This window comes from Saccopteryx bilineata, chromosome 2 (genome assembly GCF_036850765.1).
Source record: "Saccopteryx bilineata isolate mSacBil1 chromosome 2, mSacBil1_pri_phased_curated, whole genome shotgun sequence".
NCBI classification, from domain to species: Eukaryota; Metazoa; Chordata; class Mammalia; order Chiroptera; family Emballonuridae; genus Saccopteryx; species Saccopteryx bilineata.
This window is the reverse complement of record NC_089491.1, coordinates 38,630,742-38,646,620: the sequence shown is the minus strand read 5'-3', so window position 1 is coordinate 38,646,620 and position 15,879 is coordinate 38,630,742. Positions and strand designations below refer to the sequence as shown.

General features: G+C 50.2%; 1 protein-coding gene and 1 non-coding gene across 8 annotated transcripts; one reads left to right on the top strand and one right to left on the bottom strand.

Annotated features, from left to right (window-relative positions):
* Positions 1 to 174: 174 nt before the first annotated feature.
* Positions 175 to 285, bottom strand: LOC136327942 (U6 spliceosomal RNA). The gene has a single exon (XR_010729995.1). It is a non-coding gene; the product is annotated as a U6 spliceosomal RNA (small nuclear RNA).
* Positions 286 to 5,632: 5,347 nt separating this feature from the next.
* On the top strand, positions 5,633 to 13,261 carry DNAJB5 (DnaJ heat shock protein family (Hsp40) member B5). Of its 7 annotated transcripts, XM_066256853.1 has the most exons (6): positions 5,646 to 5,758; positions 6,342 to 6,533; positions 6,607 to 6,734; positions 9,128 to 9,372; positions 12,207 to 12,808; positions 12,942 to 13,261. In XM_066256853.1, the coding sequence occupies exons 3-6, from the start codon at positions 6,667 to 6,669 to the stop codon at positions 13,173 to 13,175; spliced, it is 1,149 nt and encodes a 382-aa protein (XP_066112950.1). In that variant the 5' UTR covers positions 5,646 to 5,758; positions 6,342 to 6,533; positions 6,607 to 6,666; the 3' UTR covers positions 13,176 to 13,261. The 7 variants fall into 7 exon arrangements, with proteins under 7 accessions (XP_066112955.1, XP_066112950.1, XP_066112956.1 ...); XM_066256859.1 differs by lacking the exon at positions 6,607 to 6,734; XM_066256857.1 differs by lacking the exon at positions 6,342 to 6,533 and having other exon boundaries at positions 5,649 to 5,758.
* Positions 13,262 to 15,879: the final 2,618 nt, after the last annotated feature.

Below are 15,879 nucleotides of genomic sequence, written 5' to 3'. Positions count from 1 at the left end.
GGCCTAGCCGGGGCACTGCCAATGGCCTCTGTCCACAGTGCTGAAGTCACAGCCAAGTCAGTTGGGAATCTTCAGTCCCTCTTTTTTTTGTTTTGTTTTGTACTGTAGTATACTACTAATTTACTCATATATACATTCACCTTACAATCTTATATTTTAACATTTATCAAAAACAAAAATATTGAATACTTGATAAATTTGTATGTCACCCTTACACAGGGGCCATGCTAATTTATCTTCTCTGTGTTGTTTCAATCTTAGTACATGTGCTGCCAAGGTGAGCACTTAAGTCCCTCCTTGCCCCACCTTTACATAAGCATCAAGAACAGAGATTTCCAAGTTCAAGGACTGCTCTGAAACTCAGAAAGTATTACCAAAATGTTTATTTTATTTCATTTATTTTGAGTATCTTTGTTTTAAAAGCAAATATAACACTCCTTTCAAAATCATTAACAGGTACAAATGTACAAGATGTGATTTAGCAGCTCAGAGAAAAAATAGGTTGCAGTCTTCACTTGGTATGGTTAAACAGTATGAGGTGACTACCCAAAATCTGGTGGAACATGAGGCTACATAAAACGAAATTCAGAGTCAGAGGAGGGAGCAGGCTGGCTCATTTGTACACTGCACGGGCATGCCAAGAAAAATCCAAAAGCTAAATCAGGCTCCACAAAGTGAAACCCAGCCAGGGGAACATGGTCTTAGTGTCTGCAACAGAACAAACCAGAAGAGAAATCCATGAAGGCCTGGTGTTCACCCTGGAGAGGAGCAGACTTGAGAGGATGCAGAGGCTGATACCTGGTAGATGGTACCTACAAGGTCTATGTGACCTCAAGCACAGAGCTAAGACCAAAGGTGGAGTAGAGGCAGATTCCTGCTTAATAAGACTAAAAGGTAACTGGATACCAGGGAAGGTATGAAGCTGTATAAACATATGACAGAAGTATTGAGTTGGGGAAGGAGGATGCCTTACTAAGTATCCAATCCTCTTGAGACCTATGATGCCAATAAGTGGTTAAGGACCTTTTGGTGAGTTCCCAGTCCTGAGCCCAGCTGAGCTGTATAGGGAGATCCATGATTGTACAAATACACATGACCACCAAAGCATCACCATCACTGGGTTAGGAACTTTATTTAGTTTGACCTTTCAGAACAACTGTTGTGTCTGCAGCTGTGGGTCCTGATCTGAGAGAAAAGATCCAAGGTCTCAATACTCTGATGTCCCCTTTCTGGGTGGGCTCTAAGAAGCTTCTCTAGAACCTGATGTTGCACGCCCTCTGCTGGTCATTCCTAGCACTGTCCTCTCACCCCAAGGCAAGAAATGACCCTCTTTGTATCAAGATGAGGGTTCATCCATGTCTAAGAGGAGGGCTTAAGCTGAGTCTGGGTTTGGGGAACTGTCTGGTTTAGGAATAAGACTAAGATCAGTGTCTCATGCTGAGGCCAAAGTTGGGACTCAGCATGGGACTGAAGTCTGGGCTCAAGTGTCAGCATGAAATATTTATCCACCCATTAAATTTAATCTCTAAATAACGAGAAATATGTATCCAGGTGAGATGCTGACTCAGGAAGAAATCAGTATGCATCTAGTGTAATGGGGTCAATGTAGCATTCCTATACTAGATGGAAGCATCAGGTAATAAGCACCAGCCATGGGAGAACTCAAGGAGAGATATTGTCAGAGAAGTATAAGGTATGGGGGACAGAATGAGGTAGTCACTAATTTCTAAGGGCCTCCCAACCTTAAAGATGGTGGTAATGGGCAGGCTAGAGAAGGCAGCCCTTTCTCCTCAGAAGGCAGATTTCAGTATTCTTCATCCAGCTTCCTGTTAAAGTCCTCCACCATCCCTAGTACTGTCACATACAAATCACAAATGCAATTTGGGGACAGAAGAGGTCAAAGGGCTGGTCTTGTCACTGCAGAGAGCTGGTAGCTGTGGAGGTAAGTCTTCCTTTCCCCCAGGATTCTGTTTCTACTGGCAACAGTGCCTGGCAAACTCCCACACCAAGATCTTAGCAACCGTGGGAGCCCCTGGCAACTGCTGCCATGGTGACAAGACAAGGAACTGAGAATGGGCTGAAGGGGAGCATTTCCTTTGAAGCCTTCGGGATAAGTGCAAAATGGGGGGGCTCCCTTTCATACACAGTCTGCTAGGGAACATGTGCTCCTGTCTAAACACCTCCTCCCTGGCACCCACCCCTACTTGTGCCCCCAGGTTCCGGTTCCTTCAGGGTGAGGAAATGAGGGACACCTAGGATTATGATGTCTCCATGGGGAGGGAGCGTGAGGGGGTGTTTGAACTGACATGATCACAGATGCATGCATACACTGGCAGACCCAATGTCAGTGTGTCAAGAGCCATGATGCCACACTTCATCCACTCTTTTGTCATGTAGACACAGGCCTGCACAGTCATTTAATTACACATGTACACTAAAACAAAATCATACACCTACGGCAAATAACAGAATCAGACACACTACCACACAAAAATAATTACACAGATACACTTACAAATTACATTACAAATAAAACAGTACAAATAGCTCTCAATCAGACTCAAGCATTTACACATGCACTCACATACCCAGATATCTATGAACATTCAAAGTAACTTAATTTTGTGAGCATTAACTATATGCCAACCTCAGAACTAGATGTATTACATGTTACTTTAATTAACCCTCACAACAACCCTATGAGGTACTGTTGCTGTCTATCCCCATTTTACAAAAAAGGAAATGAGGCACAGATGTGGCAAGTAACCTTACAAGATCGACAGTCTACCTCCAGAGCCTGCATTCTTCTACCCTATGCTTCACCCTGATTCCTCACACACACCTTACACCCAGGGCCAGAGGCGGATTAAGGTTGGTTGAGGCCCTGGACGCAGAGGAAAATATTGGGCCCCTTAAAAAAAAAGCAAGAGCCTGACCAGGCAATGGCGCAGTGGACTGAGCATCGGACTGGGATGCGGAGGACCCAGGTTCGAGATGCCGAGGTCGCCAGCTTGAGCTCATCTGGTTTGAGCAAAGCTCACCAGCTTGGACCCAAGGTCGCTGGCTTGAGCAAGGGGTTACTCAGTCTGCTGAAGGCCCGCGGTCAAGGCACATATGAGAAAGCAATCAATGAACAACTAAGGTGTCACAACAAAAAACTGATGATTAATGCTTCTCATCTCTCCCCGTTCCTGTCTATCTGTCCCTATCTATCCCTCTCTCTGACTCTCTCTCTGTCTCTGTAAAAAAAGAGAGAGAGAGAGAGAGACAAGGAAAATAAAAATACATGTTAACCATATTTTTAAATAAATAAAAAATACTATGTACTATTAATGTTAAAATTGGACATATGAAACCAAACTTGGTGTCATTAGAAAAAAGTGTAAAATTGGGATTTTGTGGAGCCCTTCAGAAGTTGGGGCCCAGGGCACACACCTGGTGTGCCTGCTGTTAAATCCGCTTTTGCCCAGGACAATGGGACAGAGGACAGCAATAGCGAACATAGCGAAGAAAGCCCATCTCACCAACACCAGAAGGAACAGCCTTGCACCCTCAAAGTTCTAAGTCTACACTTTAGCACTTGCAGGGACCAGGTTAAGGGCCAGTGACTAAATTTTCTGCCTCACTGTTGGCAAAGGCAAGGTTGGAGGAGGCAAAATACACAACTGTAATAGGAGGAAGCAGAGCCACCCACTAATCAGGCCCCAATGAGTCTGGAGAAAGGGCAGTGAGAGCCCCCAGATCTAAGGAGTCAGTACCAGTCTTGGGCTTCCTTATCCGACTTTGCCCATCTCCACTATTCCATTACTTCATCACCCCACTTCCCCGCCCTTCTTCATTCTTCTGCACCCCATCTCTTTCCCATCCTTTTGCTGCTCACTCCATCTCCCCTCTCTTCTATTCCTTGCTTCCCACTTCCCCTTCTCATCTTCTCCCCTCCTTATCCCCTATCTCCCCTCCTCTTCTCAGCCCCTTTATCTCATCTTTCCTCCCTCCTCTCCTCATCCCCCAAACCCCACCTCATCTCCATCCTCCTCTTACCCAACTTCCTTTCCTTCCTTCACATCCCACACTCCTTTACACCTGGGATCCCCATAGTGAGTACTAGAAAGAGGACAGGTAGTAGAGCCTATGCAGTCCTGACTTCAGGACCCCTAGGCCTCTCTCCTGCTCTGCTCTGTAGCCTAAGTACTGATGCTCTCTCTACAAGCCTCAGTCTCCAGCTCTATCCAGTTTGTATGACCTCACGGAGGTACAAACTTTATCTGAAAAAAACGTCAAAGAGAGGTAAATGAGAGCTTCTGTCCTAGTCCTCAAATCCTCCAAGAATTCATTCCCCGTATTCACCCCGAGGTTACCCCCACCCCACCCCCAGTTCCCTTTAGCACAGATGGGCCTGGGAGACAGTGACGTGGGCGCCAGGCACCGTGTCTGCTCAAGCGTCGGCTTCCGCTGCTGGTGACCGCCTCCGCAGCCTTGCCTGCTCTGAACAGCGGGGACACTGGGTTGAGATTTAATAGGGAGTGGGGGTGGGGTGGGACTGAGATGGGAGATTCTGCTGGTATTAAGAAATGAGATCATGTGGACCTGAGATGAAGGATTAAATGGGGGACCTAGCATAGGAGAGATCACGAGAGCAGAAAGGATTAAAAATACGATAAGCCAAAAGATCTTGGGGTAAAGCCTGAAGATTATATGGGGCCAAGAAGAGGGAAAAGTAAAGGCGGGGGGGGCTAAAATGAGGAAAGTTAAAGGGTAAGTCGGATGAAAGAGTATAGAGAGAACTTTAACGGGGATTGTGGGGGTTGCTGAAAAGGGGGAACTGAGATGTGGAGATTATACAGAGAATGAAAAGGGGACTCAGAACAGATCTCACGGAGGAGTCAAACAGGGGGAGAACTAGCAGGTTACAAAGGAGAAAGTAAAAGGACACTTAAACTCTCCATGTCTACCCCGGCCTGTTTTGAAATTGTTAGGTCACGTCAGGTCACCTCTGGATCAAGGTAAGGTAAAAGTAAATCAGGTCAGGTCAAAATCAGTTCACAGTTCGACAGAATACAGGTTAAGAAGGGGTGACCTTTTGACCCTAGTCCAGACACCACACCTCCCAGAGTGCACTATTTTCTCCCCTACCATCCTAAATGATGAGGCGAAAGAATGCCCAGAGTCACCGCCAACTGGTAGGCGCAGTTTTCCTTTAAGGCTACCTTTGACACTGCACGAGTTCCAGAAGGTTCTCCCGGGATTCCAGCGGTGGCCAGTACGTCCCACCTTCCCAAACCGGAGATTGGACTAATAGAGTTGCGCACCCCACCTCCCAGCTCGAGTCTGAGTCCCACAGACCAACCAATAAAATCAAAGGGCGCATAGAGTTGCCGCCCTCTGCCCCTTTCACCAATGACACGACAAGTTAGCGAAGAGGTGTGGTTGACTGATCCCAGAGTGTACCAATCAGACCCCCACCAATCATTGCCAGGAATGTGTGCGCGTGTGGCCAAGTGACAGGGGTGGAGAATGGGCGGCTATCACTAAGCCACTCGTAGAAAACTATCCAATTACAACAGAGATTGAGCTGAGTGACGGGAAGACAGCGCAATGGGCAGCACGAAGGCGGAGTCGTGGGGGCGGGTCCCCGGGCCCGCTGTCTGAGACCGGCGGGCAGGCGACTCCTGTCCTGAGTGGAGGCGTCGGAGCCGGAGCCCGGGGAGGGGGCAGCGGCTATCTGACGGACCGCGGAGGCGCCCGCAGCTCCTCACCGGTGAGGGCGCCGAGCTAGGATTCGGGGGTCCTGGGATTGTGGGCGTCGCGAAGCCAGGGGTCCTGGCGTCAGGGGTTGGGACACGGAGGGCCCGTGGGCTCTTCTGCCAAAGGGGTGCGGGGACTCAGTTTCTGCAAGGTGCTCCTTGTCCGCGATCCTCTTACGCTGGGGGCAGCCAGCGTCTGAGCCGGGGAGGGTCGGGCCGGGTTGGATTAGGTTCCGCGGGGCGGAGGCGTTTCTGAGCTGGCCCAGCCAGCCAGCACCGGTGACATCACCGACCACCCTCCCCCGCCCGAACCCCCTCCTCTCTCTTCTCTTTCTCTCCTCGCCGCGCCTTTTGTCCCGGCAGGTCTCAGCTCTGCCCCGCCCCTCCCCGCCCATCTATGAGGGAGGAGACTCCCCATCAATGACTTCATTGAGTAGGTTCTTGGGGATTGGGGTCGGGTCCTCCCGGGAAAGAGAAGCGAGAAGAACACAGTGCATCTCAGGCCCTTACAGACAATCACACCTGTCACAAGGTACACACGCTGCCACTCACAGCACACGCTTGCACTGCCAGCCTCACTGTCACACTGTCATACAGCTGTTCACAACCAGACATTCCTGCACCTGAGAACAAGTGACCGCTGGACCCTATCCCTTCACTTCTACACCTGGGGATCAGGTCCAGCTCCTGCTGCACCGGACAGGCCTTGCTGGGCAAGTGCCTCAGAACCTGAGGAGGTGACTTCCAGAGCTGCAGCTTTCCAAGCAGGCTCCAGTGGAGCGATCAGAGGTGAGGGGCTGGGCTGGGCATGTTTAAGCGCACAGTGCTCTCCTGCCCATCCCCAGCAGCATCCCCACTACAGGCTCGAGGAGCTTTCCGGAGCTTCCCACACTTCTGGGGAGAAGACTTCTTAGCCAGCTTGATGTTTAAAATTCAGCTGGAGCCCTTAAAACTTCGAGCGTGGACGCTGAATGGGTTTGTAAAGTTTCGGTAAGTCCCACCGGAGAATGGCACTCATACCCATATCAAGTCAAATTCTCCATGTCACATCCCCCTCCATTGCCTACTTGCTTCCTCCATCTCATCTTCATCTCATCCCCATCTCATCCCCATTACATATAAGAGCCTCCTACCTCGCCTCTACATTTGAATGAAGTGTACCTTTACCATTCATCTCCTATACCAAACCCTTCAGGCATCCACCCCTTTTCCACAAACATCTCCAGGATTTTAACTCTCTACATCTCTCTCTCTCTCTCTCTCTCTCTCTCTCAACACACTAGTAACCCATTTTTTTTTCCTCAGCCATTTCCACTTGTCATCCCTCATCCCCCTCCATCAGTCCTTCATTTTCCGTATCAACCATCTCCCTGCCCTATACCAGTCCCCCTTGACATTTCTCCTCGCTTTTTATTCCTGCCTCTGCATTAACATCCTCTTCATTCTTCATTAAAGGCAGTGCCATGCCTTGGGTATCCTTTGTCATTCCAACATGTGGCTTGTGGGTAGGGAGAGGGAGGGAAGAAAGAAGGAAGGAAAAGGTGATTCCTGAAAGAGATTGCCCTGTGTCTGTGGAGGCAAGAGAATTATAGGTCTAGAACAGCTAGCAGCCAGCAGGTGGGGGCCAGGGAGAAAGCTGGCCAGATGAAGAGGTAATGCAGGGACAGCAAGAGAAAGGTGAAGAATTGGCAAGTCTTTCATTTGCCCTCTGCCTAGAAGCTGCTGTAGTTCTCTGGAGGCACCCTGTTGGTATGCTAGGATTCCTTCCCATTCCCAGGGGGAAGAAGGTGTGGGCTGAGGCAGAGATGGCAGACCACCCCCAGCTCCCTCTCAGACAGCTTTTACTGCTGCTTCCGAAAATGGCTGCCCTCCCCCACATGCTCTTTCTTCTCTGCCTCCTCCAACCCCAGCCTCCCCCATCAAGCGTGACATGCTTGTAGGGGAAGAAGGGGAGTACTGACCTTTTGGGTGCTTTCTTTTTGTCAGAGTGAGGTGACTCCCAGAACCATGAGTCAACCCAGCCACCTGCAACAGGCTTTGTGGGAGCAGGAGCTAGGGCCATTGTCCCTACCTAACTGGAGCCTTCAGGCCTCCTCCTACCAATTACAGCCCTCATTCCTGCCAGGAAACCTATACCCCTCGCTGAAGAAGTCACAGGCAGAAAAGCAGGTCTCAGCTGTGGCTGCCAGCCCAGGACATTGCTAGAAAGACTCTGGTTCTCTGGGCTTTAGCAGGAGTTGGCCAAATCTCTCAGAAGGGCTGGAGAATGTCTTCTGGCCATTCTCCCAAATAACTCTAGATACAGGAAAGTCCCCTCCCCTTCATATTCACCAGAGTCATTGGTGAAGGGAGATTAGCATGGAAGAATTAAAGCCTTATGTTTCTCCCTCACATAACAAAAGCCCCTGTATCCAACTTAGAAGGGACTACCAGAGGAGTGTGGGCCTGGCACTGGGACTGATCCTAAACCACTGGACAGATGAGAGGGAGGAATTGGTAGGGAAGGTTTTAAGGAAATGGTAGTTAGTGCCCATTTGTCTCCTAACAACTAAGGTTTAAAAAGGCCCTACTGCCAGGATGTTTTTGTTCACTAACATTGATGCTTAGGTGGCACAGACATGTCTTCACACACAGTTTTATGTGTAGACACTGGGAAATGAGTAAAAGGAACTGTTGCCCTGGTTGAGGGAAGGACAGTGTCATCCTGCTACTAATGAGGGAGTTAGAAACTGCAGTTTCTAAAGGCTGTGAGTCATCCTCTGATGTGAGTCACACGTGAGGCTTAGCATAGTTTGGGGATCTGGGGGCAGGGAGGCTGGGGTCTCCAGTGGCCAAGAGGACTCCAGGCACCCATACCCTGACTCAGCCTGGCTGGCCAGGACAGCTGACTGAAGACCTAGGCCTGTCCCCAGTCCTAGGCCACTGCCCCAGCTGCCCTTAGCCTGGGCACCATGCCTGAGGCATGGCATAGGAGACCATGATGCCCAGGTGACCTCACCCCCTACATTGATCTTCGCCAGCTTCTGTGTGTGGATCTGTCAGTTCATGGTGCCACCTCACTGAGAAGGGCCTTTGAAGGGTCCTCAGTCTGGCCCGAGATCGTGGGCCTTAGCCTAGCTCCACAAAGTGGGCCACAGCCCCCAGCTTCCTGCTGGGAAAACCCAGGAACTGAGGAGAGAATCACAGAATCCTAGAATGTCAGAGCTGGAAGAGATCATCTAGTCCAAACCTTTCATTTTACTGATGGGGAGACAGAGGCCCACAGGAAAGGCATGACCTGTTTTAAGTCACACAGTGACTTTTAGGGATTGCAGGATCATCAGGAGCAGGGCTGGGGCAGAAGGGAATAGAGACATCAAGGACTGGCCCTGGATTTCTTTCAGAAACAAGGAGACCAGTGCCGGTCCAGTGGCTGTGATGGGAAAGGATTATTACAAGATTCTTGGGATCCCATCGGGAGCCAACGAGGATGAGATCAAGAAAGCCTATCGAAAGATGGCTTTGAAGTACCACCCAGACAAGAACAAAGAACCCAACGCTGAGGAGAAGTTTAAGGAAATTGCAGAGGCCTATGATGTGCTGAGTGACCCTAAGAAACGGGGCCTGTATGACCAGTATGGGGAAGAAGGTAAGAGAGCAGTGCTCCAGCATGATATTGGACCACTGTCCTTATTTGGGGTCCTGGGGGTCCCAGTTCTCATAGCAGGGAACTGAAGACTGAGAGGGGGTAAGGAAGGCAAGTGTTCCTAACACTGACACCCAGAGGAGAGGAGAGACAGCCCATTCCCCGGCCTTGGCTTGCCTAATTCTCCCCACCTCTCTCTGCCCCTTGCCCTGCTTAAGTTCAGGCCGCAGAGAGGTCTGAAGCTAGACCCAGAGGCCTTCCCCCTCCGGTTTTTTCCTCTCAGCCTTATTAGTCCTTCCTGAAGTCCCCACTGCTTCATTGGCTGATGGGGAAGGCTAGGGAAAGGGAGTGTGTGGCTCTCTGAGGACAGAGTATTTACATTCATCAGCATAAAAGTTTGACCCATAAGCCACCTGGGAATTAACCACTGGAGCACTGAGTTAGAGAGATGGTTGTTCCCTTCTCTGCCCCCTCCCTGCCCACTTCAGGCCATCTGAACAGAGTTGGAACTTTGCCTCCCAGGGGAAGTGGCAGGGATCCAAGGGTGTAAGGGAAACTGCTGCTGGCATCTTGCCCCCTCACTGGGGTAGCTGGTGGCCATGCACAGGGTGGCAGGAAAGGCCCAAATAAAGCCTCTGAGAGGGCGGCCCCTCCCAGCACATCCCACGGGCATGATGTAGCTGCTAATTCTGGGCCTACCCCTCAGGGCCGCCTGCTACCCGCCAGCCACAGGCACCTGTCAGGCTATATTAAGAGACATAGTCACAGCTGAGGACTCTCCTTCCCAGGAGAAACTGTCCTTCCTCCCTAACTGTATCCACCTTTCTTTCACATTCTCCTCCTTATTCTCCCCACTCTAGCCTCAAATTAGATAGGCTAACCATATGCACTGTACCTGATGCAGAGTAGGCACTCAAAGGAGTTTTCTTTTCCTCTCCTCCTTCTTGCTTTGTGTTCCATGACATTACCCTCTGTGCACCCAGTCCTCCCGGCTCCCTCTTCTGATTTTCCATGCCACTAGTTCCTTCCATTTTCCCCTGCTCACCTACTAAACTTGCCAACTCCCAGAGACACCAGGCGTCTCCTGGGATCCCCACTCTTCTCTCAGCTAAGATTTTTCCCCCCTCTGGGATGGAGGAATGGAAGTAGAGGTGGGAAGGGAGGGAAGCTGTGCAGACAGTGTGCCACCATGTGACCTGTCTAGGAATTGCACTTATTCCTCCACTTGGCCTCACCTTTGTTTAGGAAGGTGGGAGCTGAGAGAGAGCTACCTGGAAACTTCCCCTTCCTTAAGGACCAAGCCTAAGTGAAGGGCAAAGCTTCGTCCTTAGGCCCAGACACTGGGTTCTAATGTACATCTACATCCCAAGAGGTCTCCCAAGGATGCAGCACAACTTTAAGGGGCCATCCAGAGCCTGAGGAGGGAAAAACAGCCTTGGAAATGTGGGTTATATTTCTTTCAGCCCTGCCTCCTCCCCAACAACCAGACAGAACAGTTGTGTACATAGAATCTGTGCTCAGCCCTGGCTGGGGACAAGTTGTTCCCAGCTTGAAATGGGGGTGGCAGTGGTACAGCAGGAATCCCTACAGAGAAATTACCCCTTCCTGTCGTCATCAGTCCAACCTCCCTCTCTCACTGAGCTCTGCCAAGCTTCCTGAACTCACCTGATCATCAGACCTCAACAGAAGGGAAGAACAGCCCCTGAGTCTGAAGGAAAGGGTGAAAGGCAGCTGCCAGGAGTCTCTGAACTGTCTGCCACTTGGCCCCTCTAATGAAATCCCAATCTGCCAGAGGCTAATTTAGACTGAGGCTTGAAATTCTAGGTAAAAGGCCTCAAAGAGAAGAGTCCCTTCCTCTAGCTTGGGCCCCACCCTAAGCCTACATATTCTAGATCTAGATCTCAGGGTTAACCCCCCGCCCCACTCCTTCCTATGCCCCCTACTATCCCATCAGCACCACTGTCACCCCGCCGTTAAGGCTGCCTCCAGGAATCTGGGCCCCTTAGATAGGACCTGACGCCAGTGTGAGCAACTGGGGTCACCACCCACAACGTGCCAGCTCATTCATGCATTTTGGCTGCTCTGACATTAAGTATGAGGCGTAGGGCTTGGTGTTATATAACTCCAGGGAGCTCCATCCCCATTGTAATGTAGGTCTGTCTACTGTGTGAATGGTGCCCCCTGGAGTTGTGTAACACTATGAGCCCTGGATGTGGGAACAAAGCATTTAAAAACTTTTTCTAGAGAAGTAGCTCCTCATCTCCAAGCTAGTGAGCTTTCCTGCTTTTGGGGGCCCTCTTTATTTCCCATTTGGTCAGAAGTCAGGGAAAGAAGAAACTGCTAGAAGCAGAGCTTCCTCTTGAGCTGTATCCCCACCTTATTTGGGACAGATCACTACTAGAGCCCTGTGTGGTCAAATTTTATCCAATTGCCTCTTTCCCTGTGTGTCTTTGGAGATAAACATTTCAGAGCCAGATATGATGTGTAATGTGACGCCAGGGCAGCCACTCAAAGCATGTGAGAGGTATTTGGGTCCTCAGTACATGGGAGAGATTATAGGACTGGAACTCACATCCTCAGAGACTTTTAGTCTTAGCTTTTCCACCTATTGGGTGACTCAGTTTCTTTGAACCTCAATATATGCTTTATTAAACATATAATTAAGAGTAAAAATAATCTTGCCAGGGAGTTTTCTCACTGTACCAGGCCAGCCCTCTCTCTTGGAGTTAAAGGTTTCTTCTTTTCTAGGCCCATGAGTTGGGAGCTAGAGGGCAAGGAGAGGAGACTGGGGTGGGGCCCCGACCAGCCACACTGTCCCTAACTTCTCCTCCCTCCAGGCCTGAAGACCGGCGGTGGTTCGTCAGGTGGCTCCAGTGGCTCCTTTCACTACACTTTCCATGGGGACCCCCATGCCACCTTTGCCTCCTTCTTTGGTGGCTCCAACCCCTTCGATATCTTCTTTGCCAGCAGTCGCTCCACTCGACCCTTCAGTGGTTTTGATCCAGATGACATGGATGTGGATGATGATGAGGACCCATTTGGCGCCTTCGGCCGCTTTGGCTTCAATGGGCTGAGCAGGGGTCCGAGGCGAGCTCCAGAACCACTGTACTCTCGGCGCAAAGTGCAGGACCCACCTGTGGTGCACGAGCTGAGGGTGTCCCTGGAAGAGATCTACCATGGCTCCACCAAGCGTATGAAGATCACAAGGCGACGCCTCAACCCTGATGGGCGAACTGTGCGCACTGAGGACAAGATCCTACACATTGTCATCAAGCGTGGCTGGAAGGAAGGCACCAAGATCACCTTCCCCAAAGAGGGTGATGCCACACCTGACAACATCCCTGCCGACATAGTCTTTGTGCTTAAAGATAAGCCCCATGCACACTTCCGCCGAGATGGTACCAACGTGCTCTACAGTGCCCTGATCAGCCTCAAGGAGGTGCGGCCTGGGTCAGGTTGTGTGTTTGATGAGGGGGGATGATAGGGGACATTCTTTCCCCGCTTTAACCTTTTTCTCTCTTCCCAGTCACTCTACCCCATCTCTTCCTCACTCTCTGCCTGATTTTCCCCAGGCGCTGTGTGGCTGTACCGTGAACATTCCCACCATTGATGGTCGAGTGATCCCTTTGCCCTGCAATGATGTCATCAAGCCAGGCACCGTGAAGAGACTCCGTGGGGAGGGCCTGCCCTTCCCTAAAGTGCCCACACAGCGGGGAGACCTCATTGTCGAATTCAAAGTTCGCTTCCCAGACAGACTAACACCACAGACACGACAGATCCTTAGGCAGCACCTGCCCTGTTCCTAGGCTCTGCCCGGCCAGCCCAGAGTCTACCACAGCAATACCCCACACTCACCCCACCCATGTGCACCCAACTTGATGTCCACTGGACACTCGCAACTTTTCTAAAATGCAAAAAAAAAAAAGCCACTGGTTTTCAGGAAAATGTTCCTATCCCTGACCCCTTTCAGAGCTGGGCTGCCTTGGGGGAGTGGGAGGGAGGTGGGGAGAACTAGCCCAGGCCAGGGGACAATTTTCATGTCACTAGCTTTGAATCCAGTTCGCACTCCAGTGGCTGGAGAGTGACCTGAGTGCTACTTGAAGATATAGAGAATCCTGTCACTGCCTGTAAATAGCATGCCCTTCTTCCCTTCTCAGCTTTGCTAATACCTCTCCTCCCCCTCCCCTGTGGTTTTCTCCTGTAGGGAGGAAGGGGATAGAAAGGACACTGCTTTCTCACCCCAGCCCCACCACCAGGTCCACAATGGTCAAGGTTATCACACACATATTCACACACACAAAGCACTCATCTAGAGCTGTCGGTGCCTCTCCAGGGCTGAGATGGAAAGGGAAGATCCATAATCTATGAACCAGGCCATTGAGCATAAGGCACTTTTCATTTGGGGCAGAGAGGTGAACGGGGCCCTCAGCAGCTCCCTGACAGTTCCCCTGCCCAGATCCCAGAGCTGGAAGTTCTGTCCTCCCTGCTGCTCTCTGGAGTATGCAAGGATGGAGGAAGGGGAAGGGGGCCTGCTGTATTAAATCTAAGAGGTGGAGGACAGAGTCCATCACCCAGCCTTCATCAGGAAGGGACAGGGCTTTGGAGTCAGGTGGCAGCTATTCTCCAGCAAGAGATTCAGGGTCACAGGCTTCTCCCCACACCTCTGAACTCAGGGCCTTGCCACCCCCAAACTTCCAAATACCATTTTTGTGATATGTGAAGCTACTTACTTACCCTTCATGAGGCTGCGTGGGAAATTTCCAGCCCTTTGATGCCTGTGTGACGCCACCCCATTCCCACAGCAGTAAGAAGACCCAGTAGTGCAGGAGCTAGGGAAGACTGCTTAAGCAAGGGCCTGGGGTGGGGTCTTTAGGTTTTCTCACTTTGACAAGCCCTTGAATGTTTTTATAGTAGTTTTTGTATTTTTTTGTAATGACAGTATTATGAAAAAATAAAATATTTTAAAAATATGGCATCTGAGCAGGAACCTGGGTTGGAGGCGGGTGTGCAATGCCACTGTCAACCTTCCTCCAGGGCCCTGATCACCTCTGAGGAGCACAAGCAGGACCTCAATATAAGGTGAAGCTGATTCCTTCATTCCTCTAACCCCAGACTCCTGGGATTTCCAAGACATACTACCCCAAATAGCAAAGACAGAAGATAGCACCAATTAGAAGAAGCAAGTATATTTGCAAAGAATAAATATCCTTGGTTATGAGAAACAGAGCCTATCCTCTGAAGGATGTGCTATTATGAGAACAAATAGACTTTCTCTACATGGACTATAATTTTCCTTTGAGAAAAATGTCTCTCCTAGGAGGAGACGGAGAAGGACTTTTTGGATGAATAGAAGAGACATGTCCCGAAGGACAGGGCAGTAAAGAGGACAGCTGGAGGTACCTGGGGTCTTTGGTGTATGCTAGTGGGGTCTGATTGGGAACACAGGCTCTTTGGGAGGCATGAACATCATTGCTGGTCCTTAAATCTCAAAATTTTCTGGGGATGTATGTCCTGTTCTCTGAGCCACCTGTTCTGCTGAGACAGCTCTGGTCCTCAGGGCCTGCATGCTGTGCTGACTATATGATGCACCTGTCACTTTCCTTGGCTCTTGGTAGGGAAGAGCCCTATAGTTGAAAGAATGCCCATCTGCGGGCTCTGCCTGGGCCTAGAGTTCTCCTGGTGCTTATTTTCCTCTGTGCCTGTGCCCTGTTTCCTCTCCAGGATCAGGCCCAGGATGACCATGCCGTCCCGAGCTTCAGCATTCCCAGTGCCGTGAACACAGCTCTGTCTTTGCATGGTGCCGAGCTCCACACAAAAGCTGACACTGACTGGGATTTTAACATGGACCTTTCTGCCTTTGCCTTTTTTTCCTGAAACAATGCCAGTGAAAAAAGCTCCTTACCCTTTTCAGAAGGAGCATGTTCATTCCAATGTAGAAACCATGGGTTCTTACAAGGGTGTCTGCTAGTCCCCTGGCCTGGGCAGGGAGAGCCCCAGTCCTTCTTCCCCTACTTGATGCTCTTATGTTTCAGGTCTCCTAGGTTGACCCTCTTTACTTGGGGTTAAATTCTTGTCCTAGCTCTTCCCTGAGACCTGAAGCTCTGGGATCCAGGTCTTCTGGGCCAGACTGCTGCCTCTGGCCTCAGTGTGAATATATAAGACCTAGGAAATTGTCATGTCTCTTCTGAGCACACTGGGGATGGGACTCTGAGTCATTAGAAGCTAAGCTATCTGAGGCCAGGGGACCTCAATGAGAAAGCCATGAAGCTGTCTCTGTAGCTCTACCTGCAATTTTAACCTTATCCTCCTTAAAGGTTGCATGGGGGATTTGTGGTCCTTTAATGCCTATGTAACTCTACACACACATACACACACACAGATAAAAATTAAGATAGTAAAACAACTGGGGAAAAAGACTGGTTCAGCAAGATCCTGGGAAGTGGGGTCTTTATTGGTATTGGATTTTCTCACTTTGACAAGCCCCTGAATCCTTTTGTAGTAGGGTGTGTG